The sequence below is a fragment of the Maniola jurtina genome, chromosome 1 (genome assembly GCF_905333055.1).
Source record: "Maniola jurtina chromosome 1, ilManJurt1.1, whole genome shotgun sequence".
NCBI lineage: Eukaryota > Metazoa > Arthropoda > Insecta > Lepidoptera > Nymphalidae > Maniola > Maniola jurtina.
In genome coordinates this window covers 3,003,119-3,021,916 of record NC_060029.1, presented here as the reverse complement: position 1 = coordinate 3,021,916, position 18,798 = coordinate 3,003,119, and the positions used below count along the sequence as shown (strand labels likewise).

The window sequence follows — 18,798 nt, the reverse complement described above, 5'->3', positions numbered from 1 at the left end:
TTTGTAGACATATTCTAGAAACTAATATCTGTGTCTGTGGTGTTTAAGATATTTCTAAAAATATGTAGTTTTAAAATTACAGGGGCTCAAACATTTGCATGAAAATTTTTAAAACCGCGTAACTTTGAAACCGAATATTTTAACAGAAATCTGGAAACCACAGACATAGATATTAGTTTCTAGAATATGTCTGCAAAATTTCATGGACTTTGGTTGCTTAATATTCAAATGAAATTGGAACTACGATTGTATCAAACGAGTGACGGAGAGAGTCCTCTTAACAGTTTTTAATCCCCGACCCAAAAAGAGGGGTGTTATTATTTATTTATTTATTGATAAGAATGAATAATGTTATAAGTCTTTAATTAATTTAGTTTGTTTTGTTTGAAAGGTGGCTTGATCGAGAGTGTTCTTAGCTATAATCCAAGAAAATCGGTTCCGCTGTTTGAAAGTTATCAGCTCTTTTCTAGTTATTGTAACCTTCACTTGTCGGGGGTGTTATAAATTTTTAATTTACACTTGTAAGTAAAGACTTACTTTTGTATTTCGTGGATAAATAAAATTTTAATCTATTTTAACTTAGCTTTTCTTCATCTTTTTTCACTTATCACGATTTAAGATAAGTCTAGTAGTTCTAAAAGCCATAAATAAAAATAAGAAGACTAGTAAGCGAAACTTCAATTGAGAGCGTCTCGATTATAATATAAATGATGAACCTACTTGAGTGCCCAACGAAAAATTACGACGCAGCGAGTGGAAACGAAGTAGGTAGATATAATGAATACTATGTATAATAGGTAGGTACAGCTGGTGGCCGCATACGATAGTCGATGCTAGTCGAAAACGTGAACTTGGTATTTTGTCCATGAACCTGCCACCTCCGGAGCTGCCGGCTGACGTCAGCGTTGAAAAAGGCCGACCAATTGCATAATGCTGAGGCGTTTTTTTACACGTGGCCACATATTTCTTGCCAGGGCTTCGTTGTTTGATATTTAGGCGATAGGCCCAAGATTTTCCTCTATCGCTATTTCTTTAACGAATAAAACTAGGGTTAATTTTTTTTATCTGTGTATCTGTCTGTGGCATCGTAGCTCGCAAACTAATGAACCGATTTTAATTTAGTTTGTTTTTGTTTGAAAGGTGGCTTGGTCGAGCGTTCTTAGCTATAATCCAAGAAAATCGATTCAGCCGTTTGAAAGTTATCAGCTCTTTTCTAGTTACTGTAACCTTACTTGCCGGGGGTGTTATAAATTTTTAATTAAACACTTGTTATTCTTAAACTATGCTCGCGACTTCGTTATCGTGGATTTAGGATTTTGAAAATCCCGTGGGAATTAGATTTTTCGGACTATAAGTAGATACTAGGTAGATGGATAGGTACTCATGCAAAAAAATCACGTCGATGTCCGTTGCTCTATTGCGGCATGGTTAAACATTTCCGACTTTAAAAAAAAACCGGCCAAGTGCGAGTCGGTCTTTTATAGTTTTATAGTCGCAGCTGCTTTATATTAGAAATTTCAAAAAGTTTTGCCTTCCAGTAATAGGTATGATGTATTAAAAAAATCGTAAAATACCAAACTTGTTGCTTAAATTAAACAAGTAGTACCTACTATCTACCTATAAAAAGTGCGTAGTACATAAATATTGTAGAGCCTACCTATAATCTTCTTGAGTCTGACGTCACGATGAAAAAAATAGAGATTTGCATATTTTAAATGACTTAAATTATTAGAATTTTATGCTGACCCATGAATTCGTTTAACGCCTCTATGGTAAAGATCACAGATAAAAACCTACGCATGGCATCCTCTTATTCTAACTAAGATAATGAGTATATAAAGTTCAAAATGAGATGATGAATACTATTAAGGTGGATGTGACGGGTCTGCCCGCGAAATTCAAATTTTATTTGGTTTTTCGCAATTTGTAAACTAATACGACAAAGTAAACTCATGGCATTCTATTTGCGACAATAACAGTTACCTACCTTTTTATAAAAAATCTTTACGTAAAAGGGTCCAGTTTAAGAAATTAGCTCTAGTATCGATTGTCACTCACTAATTAGTCGATGCTAGAGCTAATTTCTTAAACTGCTCCTTATCAAGTAAAGGTTTTTATATAAACACGTGGAAATGATATTGCCATTGTCGCAACTAGAATGCCATAAGCGTATTTGGTCGTACATATTAGATTACAAATTGCGAAAAACCAAATAAAATTTGAATTTTGCGGGCAGACCCGTCGCTTGCCCCTTAAAGGATGATGATTATTATTATTTGAATGAAAGAAAGAAAATAAATACTTTTCTTAACATAATAAATCACTTTAAAGTATGTCTTCCGCGAACACCATGCTATTATAATTAATTTATTTTAACAACACCTATGAATTTATAACGAGTCGTTTCTGCTTTGGTTATATTCGTGATATTTTATGGAAAGTTCCCATGTAATAATCACACTTACCTAATGTTGTTGTGGTCCTTTTTACGAAAACGTAAGGATTATTTTTTGTAATAGGTATCCATTACTTACGTATTTTATTTAAGCATAACTAATGTAAGAATAGCACATCAACAACTCTTATTTAGTTAAACCCTTTTAACTAAATAAGAGTCCTTTTCAACCACTGTACATGAATCCAACTAAACCTTGTCTATTCTAGGCGATAGGATGATAGTATGATAGTCCAACATTGTCAAGTTAAGATTTTTGGGAATGGGGAGTTTTGCATGCACCTATTCCCATAATGACCCGGATACCCGCACAGGCCTGACATAGTATGCGACAGGCTATGACATAATAATATTAGTATGCTGCACCGTATTTTGCGTCTACTCATCAAGGTAAGCTCTCTAAAGATCTTCTACTCTACGTTAACACCCCCGTTCATATTGCCAGGGCAGTTTCAAAGGATCATCCCCCGTTAGTCCCGACATCTGATCATTTACTACTCCTAAAGAAGCTATGCTTGCGTGGTAAAAAAATTTAGAAAGATTTATTGGGTAAAAAAATTGCAATCGGCCATCTTAAATCATTTAATTTTCTTTATTAATTCATAGCTAGGCCACATCATCATGGGACCACCCACGTAACCTGTAGGCCATCGAGACCTTAAATTAAGGACTAAAACTTCTTACATGCTAGGATATGGACCGCTCTTTCGGCATCAGTTTTCTAGGGTACCTTCAAGTCAAGAGTGGTTAGGCTTCTTCTAGGCAAGCGCCCTCCATCTTAGGCATCCCGCGCATCATCACTTGCCAGCAAGTATGATTGCAGCCAAGCGGTAGTCTATAAAATATAACTATTAGTATATTTATGTGTTATGAACTCACTTAATTTTGTTAGCTATTCGGCTATAATGCGTGTATCAGCAGCCTTATAATAGATGTTCTTTGTTCATGCATACCACAGCACAATGAGCGGCTCCTATAATAGCAATTTTAATTAACGCATAGCATTGTTCTAGCATGATTCAAGTGATTGGGTGTTTTTACCCCGCCTCTAATGCTGCATTACATGATTTGTTATTGACGGTGTAAGCTTGTATTATTTTTAGGGTTAGAGATAAACGGAACGGAACTCTTATAGAACCCTTACTTTGTTGTCTGTCTGTCTGTCTGTCCGTCTGTCGTGTCTGTCAAGAAAACCTATAGGGTACTTCCCGTTGACCTAGAATCATGAAATTTGACAGGTAGGTAGGTCATATAGCGCAAGTAAAGGAAAAAATCCGAAAAACGTGAATTCGTGATTATATCACAAAAAAATGTGTTCATGAACAAGTAATTTCAAAGTAAGAACTGTACCAAGTGGGATATCATACAAAAGGGGGTTGCCTGTACATTCTAAAACAGATTTTTACTTATTTTTAAGCATAATAGTTTTTGATTTATCGTGCAAAATATTGGAAAAAATACCCGAGTACGGATCCCTCGGTGCGCGAGTTTGACCCACACTTCTAAGCACGAACCCTAAAAATCAGAATTTCTAACAACCAAATCTTACAAACCATAAAATCACAGCATAGCAAGACTGTGGTAATAATATGATGACCATAATATTATACTGTACTTGATCATAACATTGTCGGATTTGTTTATCGTGTGCGCATGCCCTAACCCGTCAATGTCGGAGATGAGGTTACATAACGAACTTGATACGTTTGATGGTCATGGCTTCCAAAGGTCGGCCGCTATCAGCCTATAATAATTTATGATCAAACGAACTTACCTGTAAGTGAAGTTCGATCCAAATTATGCGAGCAAGCTTCATTCGACGCGATTTGGGGTTTACTTATTGTAGCAACACTTTCTACCCACCGGCCTTCACGTTATTTGTAGTAGGGAAAAAAACAAATTTACGTATGGTATCACTATTGTGTCCGCCATCTTGTATACATCCCTGCCTCGACTCATTGGTTTAAAGCTAGTTAGGTACCTGAAATAAAATAATACCCTGGGGCAATACCTATTTATGATGTTATTATTTTTACATGATGTATGTAGGTATATATATGCATAGGGAGGGTCTATTTCAAATACGACCACGCGTATTATATTTTATCATCACTAGATTAGGGTGGGTTCTCCCAAATCGCGTCGAATGAAGCTTGCTCGCATAATTTGGATCGAACTTCACTTACAGGTAAGTTCGTTTGATCATAAATTATGCTTCACAAGCTTCATTCTAGCGATTTGGGGTTTACTTATTGTAGATGTTTATAGCTGTTCATAGTAAAAATAATACATTGAAGAAATAGGTAGGTAAGACGGACCCTGTGTAGTATAAAATGACACACTAAAAAGTATCTTATTATATATTATTTTTATTGATTTTCTTCATAGAAGTTATAGTAGAAGAATAATCATTGATTTTATAATCACAAAAAAAAACCATGATAAAGTAAAGTTTCAGTTCTTATAACTACATTACAAACAGATTACTTAATTTAGTCACAATTATTATTATTGTTCGTAAGAATGGATCGAGCAAATGAATTTTGATCGTTAATAATCTCCTTATTATAGAATTTTGCAAAAACTCCCGATTGTTCACTCCAACCAGCTGTCTTTTTTATTACCTCAATACTGACTCCAATTCTATTGGCAGATGAAGTAGATGCATGGCGAGTGCTATGCGCGCTGAAAATCGATATATCAACGCCACTTTTACCCAAAATAAACTTTATCCAATGACTTATAGTCTGGGAGGAAACCTCCTGATGAGGTTTTTTATAACTTAAGAATAATCGTTCTTGGTTATTTACACGTAAAGGTGCAGTTTTATTCAAATAAGCAATGATGCTTAACGCTGGACAAATCTCAGGCCGGGGAGTGAAGAAAGGGAGTTTTAATACAGGTTGATTTATGTTAACAGAGCTCTCTCCGTCACTTACTCCATACAATCGTAGTTCCCATTTCATTTGAATATTAAGCAACCAAAGTCCATGAAATTTTGCAGACATAGTCTAGAAACTAATATCTGTGTCTGTGGTGTTTTAGATTTTTCTAAAAATATGTAGTTTTAAAATTACAGGGGCTCAAAGATTTGTATTTTTCTTTAAAAAAAGGCCCAACTTTGTGCTCGTTTTTATAGACAACGAAGCAATTTAATGAAATTTGGAAAAACCACAGACCTAGAAAATTTAATGAATATTATGTAGTAAAAAAATTATCGTTATATATTTTATATTGTTATAATTATGTGGGAACTACGAAAACCAGAAATTACACCCAGAAATCTTGAAAATTTCGTGCTGTCTCGATTTGTGCAAGCGGGGTGGTGAAGTGCGGGGGACGACACGTGAAACTGACAGAAACTGACAGTCTAAACACACGGGCCACATTTAGACTGCACCCAACTCCAAACTTGTCGATAGGTCTAACTAAATACACTGGTACATTTCAACTTGCGTTAGACGTATGCGTTACCTACTCAGACGTTGCCTGTAGATAAAAATATGTCTCATGTTTGCTGGCAATAGCGCATGCATCAAACCCTGCAAGTTGCAACTCTCTTGCAACCTATTCCTCACGCAATACGCACAGCTTTAATATTATAATTTTTGACAATGTATACTATAGTATGTAATGCCATATCACAGGTCACTCTCTGATTTATTGCTAACAATTTACTTCCAAATGCAAAGAAATCTAAGTGTGTTGAATTCACACTGCCCAATACCAGGACCTTAAATGACATAAATTCATTGATAAATAATCATATGTTGAAAATAAAGGAGAACCCCGTGTTTCTCGGTATAATGTTAGATGCAAAGCTTCTATGGAACACCCACATATCAACACTTGATGGTAAACTCAGCTCTGCTGCTTACACTGTTAGAAAAATTCGACAGGTACTGACGTGGAAACTGCAAAAATTGTATATTTTGCTTATTTTCACTGTATTATGTCTTACGGACTCTTGCTATGAGATAAAGCGGTAGATATTGAGAAAAAAATGTATTACAGAAAAGGACAGGACGTGCAATTTATAATTTAAAACCGCGCGCTGCCATACAATAAAAATATAAGGAAATAAGTACCTTATCTATTATCTTATAGTAGCTTCTAAATATATTTACAACTAGCTAATGCCCGCAGCTTCGCTCGCGTGGATTTAGGTTTTTAAAAATCCCGATCCTTTCATTTCCCAGAACAAAAGTTGCCTCTCCGTAATAGCCCGTCCCCGGGATGCAACTTGTTTCTGTATCACGTAAGAATATTTAAACGGATGATCCTTTTCAAATCCCGAGGGATCACCAGGATTTAGGAATGCAATTTCTTACAGCATCAGGGTTGAGGTCAACGACAAAGTGTTTACTTGGTATAGATACCTTCAATATCAATTAATAATCGACACTTTTTAAATCCCATTAGCTTTAGTAGTCAGGTCCCCTGCAACATCAGGGTTGAGGAGTTGGAATCCAAATTTTTTATTGAACAATGTCGCAAACTTTCTTTATCGATTAAAAAAACTACCCAAAATTACGCAGTTTAGGTTACCTGCCAAATTTCATGGTTTTGAGTCAACGGGAAGTACCCTAGAGGTTTTCTTGACACACACGACAGACAGAGAGATAGACAACAAAGTGATCCTATAAGAGTTCCGTTTTTCATTTTGAGGTACGAAACCCTAGAAAACGTAGGATCGGCATTCCGAACCAGTGGTAAATTTTTCTGACCATCCAAAAACACTTTGAAGTTTACCTAAAAGTTTACAGGAATAAAAATTTATCATTGTATTCCATTCCATTTCATTCTATTCCATTCTGTTCAAAGATAAATAGATAATAAAAATATTTGTCACCGAAACAATAATTTACGATACATCGACCAATATCAATTTAACTGATGACAATCTGACTATTACCAAAGTGAACGACTACTATAATATCTATTATATACGACTAACATAATATGTATTATAAATTGTGTGCCGTTTGCATTCTCACTAGGTTCTCATTAAGTTTGTTTTATTTGGTTAAACTTTCTGGCATTTATATTGTTATGACGTTTAGTTGGCAAATAGTCTCTTTATTGGCTGAAACTCTAAAATTCAGCCAATCACAACAAAGAAAATATTGTAATAATGATTGATGCAGCTTTCTGTAATTGAAAACAAAATATTTGACATTAAATTGAATGTGACAGTGTTTTCCGAATAGGGTTGCCAGAGGCCCCGTATTTTACTGGTTACCCCGTATTTCAGGATACAGAAACCTGTAATTATGAAAATAAAATACGGGGCAAATAAAACTAAATATTTTTAGGGTTCCGTAACTCAAAAGCAAAAAAGAACTCTTATAGGATCACTTCGTTGTCTGTCAGTCTGTCAGTCTTTCCGTCTGTCCGTCTGTCCATTTGTCCTTCTATCCGTCTGTCATGTGTTCATGAACAAATATTAGTATTTTCAATTTTCAAAGTAAGATAACTACATATATCAAGTGGGTTATCATATGAAAGGGCTTTACCTGTTCATTCTTAAACAGATTTTTATTTATTTTTATGCATATTTTTTTAATGCATAACAGTTTTTGATTTCTCGAGTAAAATGTCGGAAAAAATACCCGAATACGGAACCCTCGGTGCGTGGGTCTGACTCGTACTTGGCCGGTTTTTTACAAATTCAGCAGGAGCTGGCTGGCGAAATCCAACACTGACGTTATGTCCAGTAGAAAGAATATTTTCCTTTTGCGGCAATGCGTAGCCGAAACCCACTCGATATTGATCATGGTCGTAGCCAAGGCGGCGGGGCTTGGTTTGAGGATGTAAGCCTTTTTTTATACAAGTTAGCCCATGACTTTAATCTTTTCTAGTGGTAAGTGATGATGCAGTCTAATTTCTTGGCCGTTAGGGCCATACTAACCATATAACTAGCCATGACCGAAGCCTCCCACCAGACCAGAAATTTCGAAATGGCGACTGCGCCTGGGAAGCCGTCAAAAACCTAAGCCTAAAATAATACTTACACTATTTCTTGCATTTGCTTACCAATTTTTTTTTGGAAATATATCAAACATTTCGCGCTCACTTCACTCGCGCTTTGAATTTCTATTACTTGGTGTAAACCCCGCAATTTCGTTTGCATGAATTTAGATTTTTAAAAATTCCGTGGGGGATTTTCCGGGCTAAAAAGCCGCCTAAAAAAATGTCTGGGATGCAAGTTACCTCTGAATAGTAAGTACCAAAATTTTGGTAAAGAAGATGGGCCGTGAAAGGGTAACAAATAGATAGGCAAATAGATATACTGTCGTATTCGTAATATTAGTATGGATAGGAAGCTTTAAAAATAAAATCTTGCTATGGCTACACTCGTTTCCCTTTCACTTTAATTTTTTCTGTATTGAACCAAAAACACTTACGCTCACTGCGCTCGCGCTTTTTTATTGTTGTATTTTATCTCACTGTCAAATTGAAAGGCGAAATTCCACTAACCAGGTAATTAGCCCATAAAGTTGAGCGAATGTTTTTTTCCTCATGACAGGATTCAGTTCCGGCCCTAATAAAACCTCTCCCGCAATCGATTCCTGGCTACGGCCATAGTATTGATACTGTGAAGGTGGAATTACAAATTAAATGTAATTTTAAGTTGAAATGAGAAGATTGTATGCATGAAATGTATAACATTTTGCTTTACAACACTAAGAGTTTTTAAAAGCTATTTAAATAAATAAATCTTTTATTTAAAACCACATTGCAAACACAGTTCACCAATCAAGATACGGCAACATACAGAGAAAAAATACAAAACTTATAAATAAACTGAAATATCTAAATAGGCTTTCCATGCATTTCAGAGAGAACCACCGCCTATATATGTATTCTTCAAATACTTCAAAATTTCAAATTTCTTCAAATCTAAACCCCGTATTTTTGATGGTGGTAGCCTGTAAATCAAAAAGAGCCAGGTGGCAACCCTACTTCGACCTAGACAGAATGAAAAATTGTTTTCATTACTCGGTATGCCTACTGCCATAGTGTGACAGAAAGTGTGACGGTAGTTGTGACCTCTGATTGGCCGACTCTCTTTCACTATTTGCTAAAATTGATGATTGCAACAACAATTTTTTCTTTTTTGTAATCGAAAACAGAACACGGACGTCAAACAGGTTGACTAATTGCAATCATTTCTGACCGGCTAACATTGTTCCGCTAGTGGCTCAAACTCACTGTCGCAGCAAGAACATGGTAAATTCAGCCAATCACAGCAATTTGAAATTTGGTTATCACAAATGTACCGATCTAGGAACCGAGAATGCACGAACCAGGGCAGATAGAGATGAGAACAATAATATCATACGTAGGAAATCGACGGGGGATCGTTGGCAAGGATAGCCTTAAGTCCAGAAGTCTTTATAAAATCCGGTATTTTAATAATAACTTCACTACCCTGGTTTATAACTACATTACTGATTTTGATAAGGGAGATGGTCTGGACACGATGAGCCGTTACTAAAGCAATAAGCGTGACTGTTTTCTTTGACAAATCTTCTAAACTTAATGTATGGTTGGGCCAGAATTGGCTTAAATAATTTAAAACGATATTAGGTTCCCAAACTATATCATATTTAGGTGTGGGAGGTCGTAACCTATATACTCCCTTCATGAATCTCTTTATCCTATTATCATCTATGGGATTTCCCATTAACAAACTTATTGCTGCTTTATGAGAGTTAATAGTGCCATACCGTACTCCCTGATCAAAAAGTTGACTAAGGTAATGTATTATTTCCGAAATAGATGCAGAATGATAGCATATGTTATTAATCTCACAATACTTAATCCATGATCTAATACAGCCATCATATTGCTTATATGTACTATCCGTCAATGATGCTAACATGATATCCACAGATCTTGGGGAAAGTTGTCGTCCTAGTAGTGTCTCCCTGACAATCTCACGGCAATCAGTTCTAGTGAACTGTGCAGATTGTGATGAATTCTGAAAGGAGATACGAGCAATCCTTTATTTGGACGAAAGTATATTTCTTTAGAGATCTTAATTTTTTGATATAATGGATACCAAGGCTGTGTTTTCCAATTCGGTATTACAACAATACCTTCAGCTTTATCATCTATAATTTTGCGTATCATTTTTAATACCATGGAAAAAGGAGGAAAAGCATAAAAATTTAGATGAGTCCATGACAATGTGAAAGCATCAATTGCATAAGCTTCAGGATCTGGCTTCCAGGAAACATAAATGGGACATTTCTTATTATTTCTAGATGCAAACAAATCAATGCTAGGTTGTTTTAGTGACAGAATAATTTCCTGAAAGGCATAGTCTGCAAGTTCCCATTCTGTCTCTTGGAATTTCATTCTAGACATTGCATCTGCTTCCACATTGTCTTTGGAGCTGATATATGATGCAAATATGAAAATCTTTCTATGTTCACACCATTGCCAAATTTGACGAGTAATTTTTTCCAGGTGTGCATACTGTACACTACCCATCTTATTAATACATGCTATAGCTGTAGTATTATCTATACGTAAAAGAATCTCCGTATTAGTAAGATGTTTAGCATAGACCTTTAAAGCAAAGAAAGCTGCTTTAAGTTCTAATAAGTTTATATGTTGCATTCTTTCCTCCTCGGTCCAAAAACCATAGACTTTATTCTTATTACAGTATGCTCCCCATCCCGTAAGAGAGGCGTCTGAGAATATTTCACACTCATAATGATGAGTTCGTACTTTAGCATAATCGTTCATAATGTGTCTTAACCACCATAACAAATCCTCATGCAATGTATCTGGGAGTTTTACAATCTGATCATATGAAGGATTTTCCACTAAACATAAAAATTTAAATCTTTCAAAAAGCTTGGTATATAACCAGGAATAATCTATAGCAGGGCAGACTGATATCAACATACCAACAAATCTAGCATAATCACGTAAACTGCATATTTCTGTATTTAAGAATTTCAAAATTAATTTTTGAATCTTAAGCCTCTTCTCTTCGGGTAGTTCTAATACCATCTTTTGAGAGTTAAATATAAAACCTAAATATTTACATTCTCTTTTAGGTGTTAAACAACTCTTTTCATAATTTATTATAAATCCCAGATTTTCGAGCGTGTTTTTAATAAATAAAATATTTTTATTGCACTCTAAATATGATTTTCCAAAAATCATAATGTCATCTAAATAAATAACTGTTAGTATATTATTTGACCTAAAGTACTCCATTACTGGTTTTAATAATTTTGTAAAAACATAAGGCGCCGTCGCCAGCCCGAACGGTAAACAATTATATACATAAAGTGTATCGTTAAATTTGAACTTTAAATATTTTCTATATGATACATGAATTGGCAATAAGTAATAGGCATCTTTCAGGTCAATAGAAGCCATGAAACAACCTGGAAACATAATTTTGGTTGCAGTACGATAATCTTCTAATTTAAAATGTTCTGTTTTAATAAACTTATTTAAACATTTTAAATTCAAAATAAACCGTTTCTCTCCATTAGGTTTGGGCACTAAAAAAACACTAGAGATGAATTCCTCTTTCTCATGATTACATTCCGAAATGGCATTGATATTCAATAATTTTTGTATACATTTATTAAATTCCAGTAATTCCTGATTTGAATGTGAAATAGTATAGGGTATATCACCACGACTAGGCGTAGACATAAAAGGAATTTCATAACCGTCTAGCCAGCTTAATATAAGCGGGTCGCTAGTTATATTTTCCCACTGTTGAGAGAAGCAAGACAATCGCCCTGCATAACGTACCTTGTCGTTACTGTTCAATAGCGCTGCTGTCTCTGACGTCGAGGGGGCGGCGGCGGCGGGCTGCGGCGGTAGTGTCGCTGGCGGCTGCTTGTTGCCACCGTTGCTGGTGCTGCACGATCCTGCAGTCGTTGTTTCCCCATATAAGAACGTGCAGCTGTTTTCCGATATGGGGTCCTCTGGTTTAAAGACTTAACATTGCTAGGTGTAGCCGTCATTGTATTCTTGTTTGAATTAGAGAAGGGTGTTTTATTTGGTATGACCTTTAAAATCTGCCCAGATCTATTAATACCCTGGGCTGTCTTGAGCTTTTCTGATATATTGTCACCAAAAAGATACTTTCCTGGCACTGTGTCCATAACTATGTCTTTCATCTTATTATTTATTGAATTTATTATATGAGTTCTTCTCCTCTTGGTCTCAAGTTGGTATAAGTCGCATAAAATGCGACAGGCATCGCTAATCGGTCTTAATAAGGCTGATTTTATCTCAATATTTTGTAAATTTTTATCGGGGTCGTTTACTATCGAGTCTACCGATTTGCCAAGAGCAGACAATGCTATCCCGGTCTGCTTCTGTCTGTGAAATATAGCAAAATCCCGTTTTACTAGAGGCTCTGTTAATGCTGCCTTTACCTCGGGATTTAGGATTGGCGGTATCAATATTTCTAAATTATTGGGTATAGGATATAATTTGATTAAGTCTTTTTTAATGTCTTCTTTTAAACCCTTCTGCAAAATCTCTTGCCACCTAGTGGCAATATCCTTATGTATAGGTAGTCCTAATTCACTATTATTCTCAGGGGCGTCACCCAACAATGAAAGAATTGAACCATCTAGTTCAGGGTCAGTACTTCCCTCCGGACCTGGGACTGCAGAATCGGCACCACTGTCTTGCAAAACTGTCGTTTCGACAGCTGTTCCAGGTAATGCCGTCGCTGACATGATGTCTGGACGTTCATCGTCACGTACGGCCGTGGTGTCAAAATACACCGACAAAGGATCACATAATGCGTCATTCTCCGACTGATTGACATCTGAAAAAACGTACGAAACGTTTTTTATTTCTTCTTTTGTTAAAACCAAAAGTAAGGTGGGTACCCACTTCCAATGAAAAATAAAAATTATTATAAAGTGGGTAAGTAAATAAAGTAAGTCTGTTCAGTCTAAAAATCTAGCTTGTAAAGCTTAAATATGGAGCAAATCCAAGGTGGAATCTCGCATCCTAGCATTCATAAAAGGCGTAATTATGAAGGAGTAAACCCATAGCGGAGTCTCGCATCATATTATTGTGTAATGACGTAATTATGAAGGAGTAAACCCATAGCGGAGTCTCGCATCATATTATTGTGTAATGGCGCAATTATGAAGGAGTAAACCCATAGCGGAGTCTCGCATCATATTCATAAAGGCGTAAAAATGAAGGAGAAAACCCAAAGCGGAGTCTCGCATCATAGTATTGTCTAATGGCGCAATTATTGCGAATGGTACTTACCGTTGTTTTCGTCACTTGAGCTGGAAGGTAAACGCATTATACGTCTTCTTGTTGGTGCCAATTTCTTTTCCAGTTTTCTTATTTTCTTCCTAATTTTTGCCTCTCTTTCCTCTGCTTTCCGCTTTCCCATGATGAAACTTCTTTATAATCCTGATAAACTGCTTCAAAAACCTTAATATTATAATATAAATTTTGAAAAATAAGTTTGCGTGCGAAGGCCTCGAGCACGAAAATGTTAATGAGTCGAGGCAGGGATGTATACAAGATGGCGGACACAATAGTGATACCATACGTAAATTTGTTTTTTTCCCTACTACAAATAACGTGAAGGCCGGTGGGTAGAAAGTGTTGCTACAATAAGTAAACCCCAAATCGCGTCGAATGAAGCTTGTGAAGCATAATACCTTATTATCATAATAAACAAGAAAATAAGGAAATGACGGAGTCACCTTCGGTACCTATAGGGAAATACTATGAGAAGAGTAAGTGGCTTTGTATCTATAATATTACTTTTATACAACCTATTATGGTATAGGTACAATAATTTTATAAAGAGGTAAAGTTTGTAAGTAGGAGGTAATCTCAGAAACTACTTGTCCGATTTCAATAATTATTTCACTGATAAGTTGTCTGTTAGTCTGTAAGCTTTTCACGACCCACCCGTTTAACCAATTTTGATTTTATACAGGGGTAGCTTGCATACCGGGGAAGGACAAAGGCTACTTTTAACCCGGAAAATTAGAGAGTTCCTACGAGATTTATAAAACCTATATCCACGGGAACGAAGTTGCGGGTATCAGCTAGTTATAAATTTAATTAGGAAGCTATTCTTCAGTTAGCAAAGTCCAAGTTAATATTTACAAACAGAATTTCTAACAAAGCTACGAGATGGCTACGAGTATAATATAATAACAATAAAGGTGGCAGTTTCGAATATTTTGATCTTTATAATCAATAAGGCTTGTTAATTTCAGACCCACCAGAGTCTAAAGCGTTACCATGGCAACGATCCCTTTGCCGAGTTTCTCAGGGCCAAATTCAAACACGAGTTTGCAGTGAAGAACATAGCAGACTTCAGACATAATGGCTAGACAGTAAATAAAACTTAAAAAACCGGTTAAGTGCAAGGTTACCACCCTACAAGACAGTACAACACTATGTACTTTTTTTTTAATTTGTATGGCGGCCATTTTGTTATTCACCATCTTGGTTTTTATTATTTTTTATTATATCGGCAACAGAAATACAGAATCTGTGAAAATTTCATGTCCTTACCTATTACGGTTCATTAAATACAGCCCGCTGGCAGATGGATGGACAGCGGAGGCTTAGTAAAAGAGTTCCGTTGGCGCCCTTTGGTTACAAGTTGAAGACCTAACGGAACCAAATAACCAAACCCAGTCCACCGCGATTTTTATTCAGCTATTTTCCACGACCGCTAGGCTTGCATCGTAGGTCCAATGTGCTAGCTCTCCACACTACGCTTAATTTAAACCAATATTTAAAGTTTAAGCAGGTATAAACTCATGTCTGCGATCGTACCCGACGAACACGTGAATCTAACATTTTCACGTATGCTCTTACTGTTGAGGCCGTACCAGTAGCTTTGTAATTGACTCCGCACTTTGAATTCAAGCAACATTAGCCACAAGGTGAGAGCTGCGCGAGTAAATTTGTTTTCGTCGCACGGAATATGGGTACGGAACCTACTTTTATGAAGTAACTTCATTAATTAAAGCATACACTGCCGCGTGCTAGCTCATAATATTAGAGATGGGTCTCCTGTTCCTAAATGTAATGTAATTGGCACGACATGATTGTCTGTCGTCTACGTTGATTCATCAAAAATATCTACTTAATTTTTGTACTTATACCTAGTTGAAGAATGATAGATACCTAGTTTAGGATTTAAATATTTAGTTTAGTATAAATATTTTGTATTAACTCCAAAAAAAAAAGGATTTTAGATATATTATATTGATATGTTGATATATTATATCAATCGTAATAAATAATTGCCCGCATTTATAATATAAAAATTGTCGAAAATTCGTGCCATTAAGTTTTATTCATTTTTCATTAGGTTTCATTAAGTTTTACTGCTAGATAATAAAAAATATACTTACAATAATTAAAAATAAAAAAAAAATAGAAAAAAAAGTTAGTGAATAATAATTTTATTTGAAAACGATTTTAAACTTTTAGAAATATTATTGAGCATGAAAATTCACCGGTAATCTGAAAATGTCGACTTTTGCTTGCAATATACCTAAGTTGTTCTAACCAAATACAAATAATATCAGGTATATTATAGTAGTATCAACCAAGCATGGAATGAATAAATAATGATAATTTAAATCATCGTTTTATTTATATCCTAGCTATTAAATTTTATTAAGAAATCGAATACACCTGCAAATAACATTCACTGGGAAACTTGGGTGCGTAGAGTTTAATGACATTTTAACTGCCATTCTGAATATTTAGTGATGTGCAAAAAACTTTTCTAGGTACTAATACGAGTATTATAGATTCAGTGATCATTTTTATGGTAATTAATCGTTAATCCCCGCGGAAATTATTCTATGTATGCCTAGTAATTAATATAATTAGATATTTATGTGCCTCTAGAGTCTAGGCACACGATGAATCTACCTAGGTAACCTACATGTAATAGGTATGTATCTAGGTGCCGGAAATTAGGTGATCTGTTTTTGAAATTTTTTATACAAACACTAGTTTTTACGATCTCCCTCCGCGTTGACTTTAATCTCTGGTGCAATCGTTTTTTTAGTTTATGACTGAATAACTACATAGGTACGAAATCTTACGATTTAAATTTACTTAATTTTTTTCGCTACTTTGATACCTTACCTACTTGGCTAATTAAAATAATTATAAGCAGCGAAACAATACGTATTAGGGTCCTAATAAGTATTAGGGACAGTTAGCATTTAAGTAACTTAACAAATGATTTAAATTTTTTTTCATGAACATAAAAAAATCAATAAAAATCCTAATGGGTTACATCGCATTACTTGGTCGCATTGCTTTGATAACAGGTCCACACCACAGAAATCAAAACAAGTATAGAAGTGCAAGATTATCGCCGCACCTCGAGGCAGTATTGCCAGTGAACCATCATTGCACCTTATTGTAAAAGTATTCTTATTAGCTTATCGTTACAGTTTAATTTAAGTGCATGGCTTTGGATGCTATAGATATCATCATCATCATCATCATCATCAGCCTGTGGAAGTCCACAGCTGGACATAGGCCTTCCCTATAGAGCGCCACCACACCCGGTCCTCAGCCTTACTCATCCAGTCACTTCCCGCCAGCCGCTTTATCTGCTATCTAGATATGGTGCTTTAGAATTATTTTTGTGCATTTCGTATGTTGCTCAAAATCAGCGACGCATTTCTATTAGATATCTTATTTAGAGTTCTGTGGTTGAAGAGGGTATCTCTACAATACGTATCAATATGAAGCATCCAACAGTTTATCATCGTACCTACTGAAATGATTGTCGAATATATGAATTATCGGAGCGGATTGAGTAGTTGGTGGGTGGGCGCAGGGGAGGAAGAGGGGAAGGGGGGGTTGGAGTTCGGAGGCCCGGTGATCGCAAATAGCATACTGCGACTTGGCGTAGTAGAGAGTGACTAGAGCTAGTGTACTTCCCGGACAGGGACGGACTTGGAAGTAAAAGAGTAAGTACCAAGAAGTTAATATGAGTTGCTCAAAATCGGCGATGAGCGGTCTCATACTTTTAGAGATACTATTTCTATTAAATACCTTATTTAGAATTCCGTGGTCCATACCCTCTTCAATACATATCGATATCAAGGATCCAATAGTTTATCAATGTACCTACCGAAATGATTGTCGAATATATTATATGAATTATCGGAGCGGATTGAGTAGTTAGTGGGTGGGCGAAGGGGGGTAAGAGGGGAAGGGGGGTTGGAGTTTGGAGGCCCGGAGCGATCCGGTGTACTAAGAAGTTAACAGGGCTCTCTCCGCCACTTACTCCATACAATCGTAGTTTCAATTTCATTTGAATAATTAAGCAACCAAAGTCCATGAAATTTTGCAGACATATTCTAGAAACTAATATCTGTGCCTGTGGTGTTTAAATTTTTCTAAGAATATGTAGTTTCAAAATTACAGAAGCTCAAAGATTTGTATATGAATTTTTAAGACCGCGTAACTTTGAAACCGAATATTTTAACAGAAATCTGAAAAACCACAGGCATAGATATTAGTTTCTATAATATGTCTACTGTTAAAATGCATTTATTGATATCCCAACTTGTTGCTAAAAGCTAGAAGGTTACCTGATACTTTGTATTTAGATCTGAGAATTGAATCGACTAGACTGGTCTAGGTATTTCCTGATCAGGGCCGTACTTACGCTGGTTTTTTATACAATAATGTCAAGGATTAGTTACATACTGCAATACTAAAAAATATTATAGTATGTTACACTATTAATAAAATTTATTTTGCCAATCCACACTTGGCCAGCGAGCTGGACTATAACTTAAACCATTATCATTTTGAGAGGAGATTTTTAGTTACGTAATTAATTATCACCACTATATAGTACAAATTTAACAATTTCGACCATCAAAAGGAGTACCTACTTTGAATAAATGATTTTGACTTTGACTTTGACTTTGATAGAGGATTTTATCCCTTCTCAGTAGCAGGCCAGGAATGATAAATAAAATTTCGTAGTAAGCTTACAAATACTTGACTCACAGTATTATTTAATTCATTTAATATAAATAAAAACGAAGTTATTTTCTATTTACCTACCGCTATTTTCAAGAAACCGATTAAAAATGTATGACATTTTTTACCGCTTACTATTATACTAGTTTCGAACTATTCCCATAGATAAAATTTACGATCGACATCGAAAAAAGGGCTGACAGTCTGATTCATACGGAAATCTCGAATCAAAATTCCCAGAAGCCCACTAAGGTCTTCTAAATTTCGTTCTCAGAAAAAGTCAAGGTCCTTAGCCTGCCCATGTTTTTGTTTCTTCGACA

General features: G+C 35.6%; 1 protein-coding gene across 2 annotated transcripts; it reads right to left on the bottom strand.

Moving 5' to 3' along the window:
* Nucleotides 1-4,235: 4,235 nt before the first annotated feature.
* On the bottom strand, nucleotides 4,236-14,094 carry LOC123866128. 2 transcript variants are annotated; one of them, XM_045907494.1, is made up of 3 exons: nucleotides 13,739-14,094; nucleotides 12,248-13,280; nucleotides 4,236-4,436 (listed from the first exon to the last, which is right to left on the bottom strand). In XM_045907494.1, exons 1-2 carry the CDS (start codon nucleotides 13,866-13,868, stop codon nucleotides 12,262-12,264), a joined length of 1,149 nt encoding a protein of 382 aa, XP_045763450.1. In that variant the 5' UTR covers nucleotides 13,869-14,094; the 3' UTR covers nucleotides 4,236-4,436; nucleotides 12,248-12,261. The 2 variants fall into 2 exon arrangements, with proteins under 2 accessions (XP_045763450.1, XP_045763442.1); XM_045907486.1 differs by lacking the exon at nucleotides 4,236-4,436 and adding an exon at nucleotides 9,901-10,442.
* Between the last annotated feature and the right edge of the window lie 4,704 nt (nucleotides 14,095-18,798).

Bases quoted from the DNA above. Each gene is read 5' to 3' on its own strand.
- LOC123866128 (XM_045907494.1), bottom strand. From the start codon at position 13,868: ATGGGAAAGCGGAAAGCAGAGGAAAGAGAGGCAAAAATTAGGAAGAAA. The intron at 13,281-13,738 runs GTAAGTACCATT...ACGTTTTTTCAG, and splicing joins CTCAAGTGACGAAAACAACG to ATGTCAATCAGTCGGAGAAT.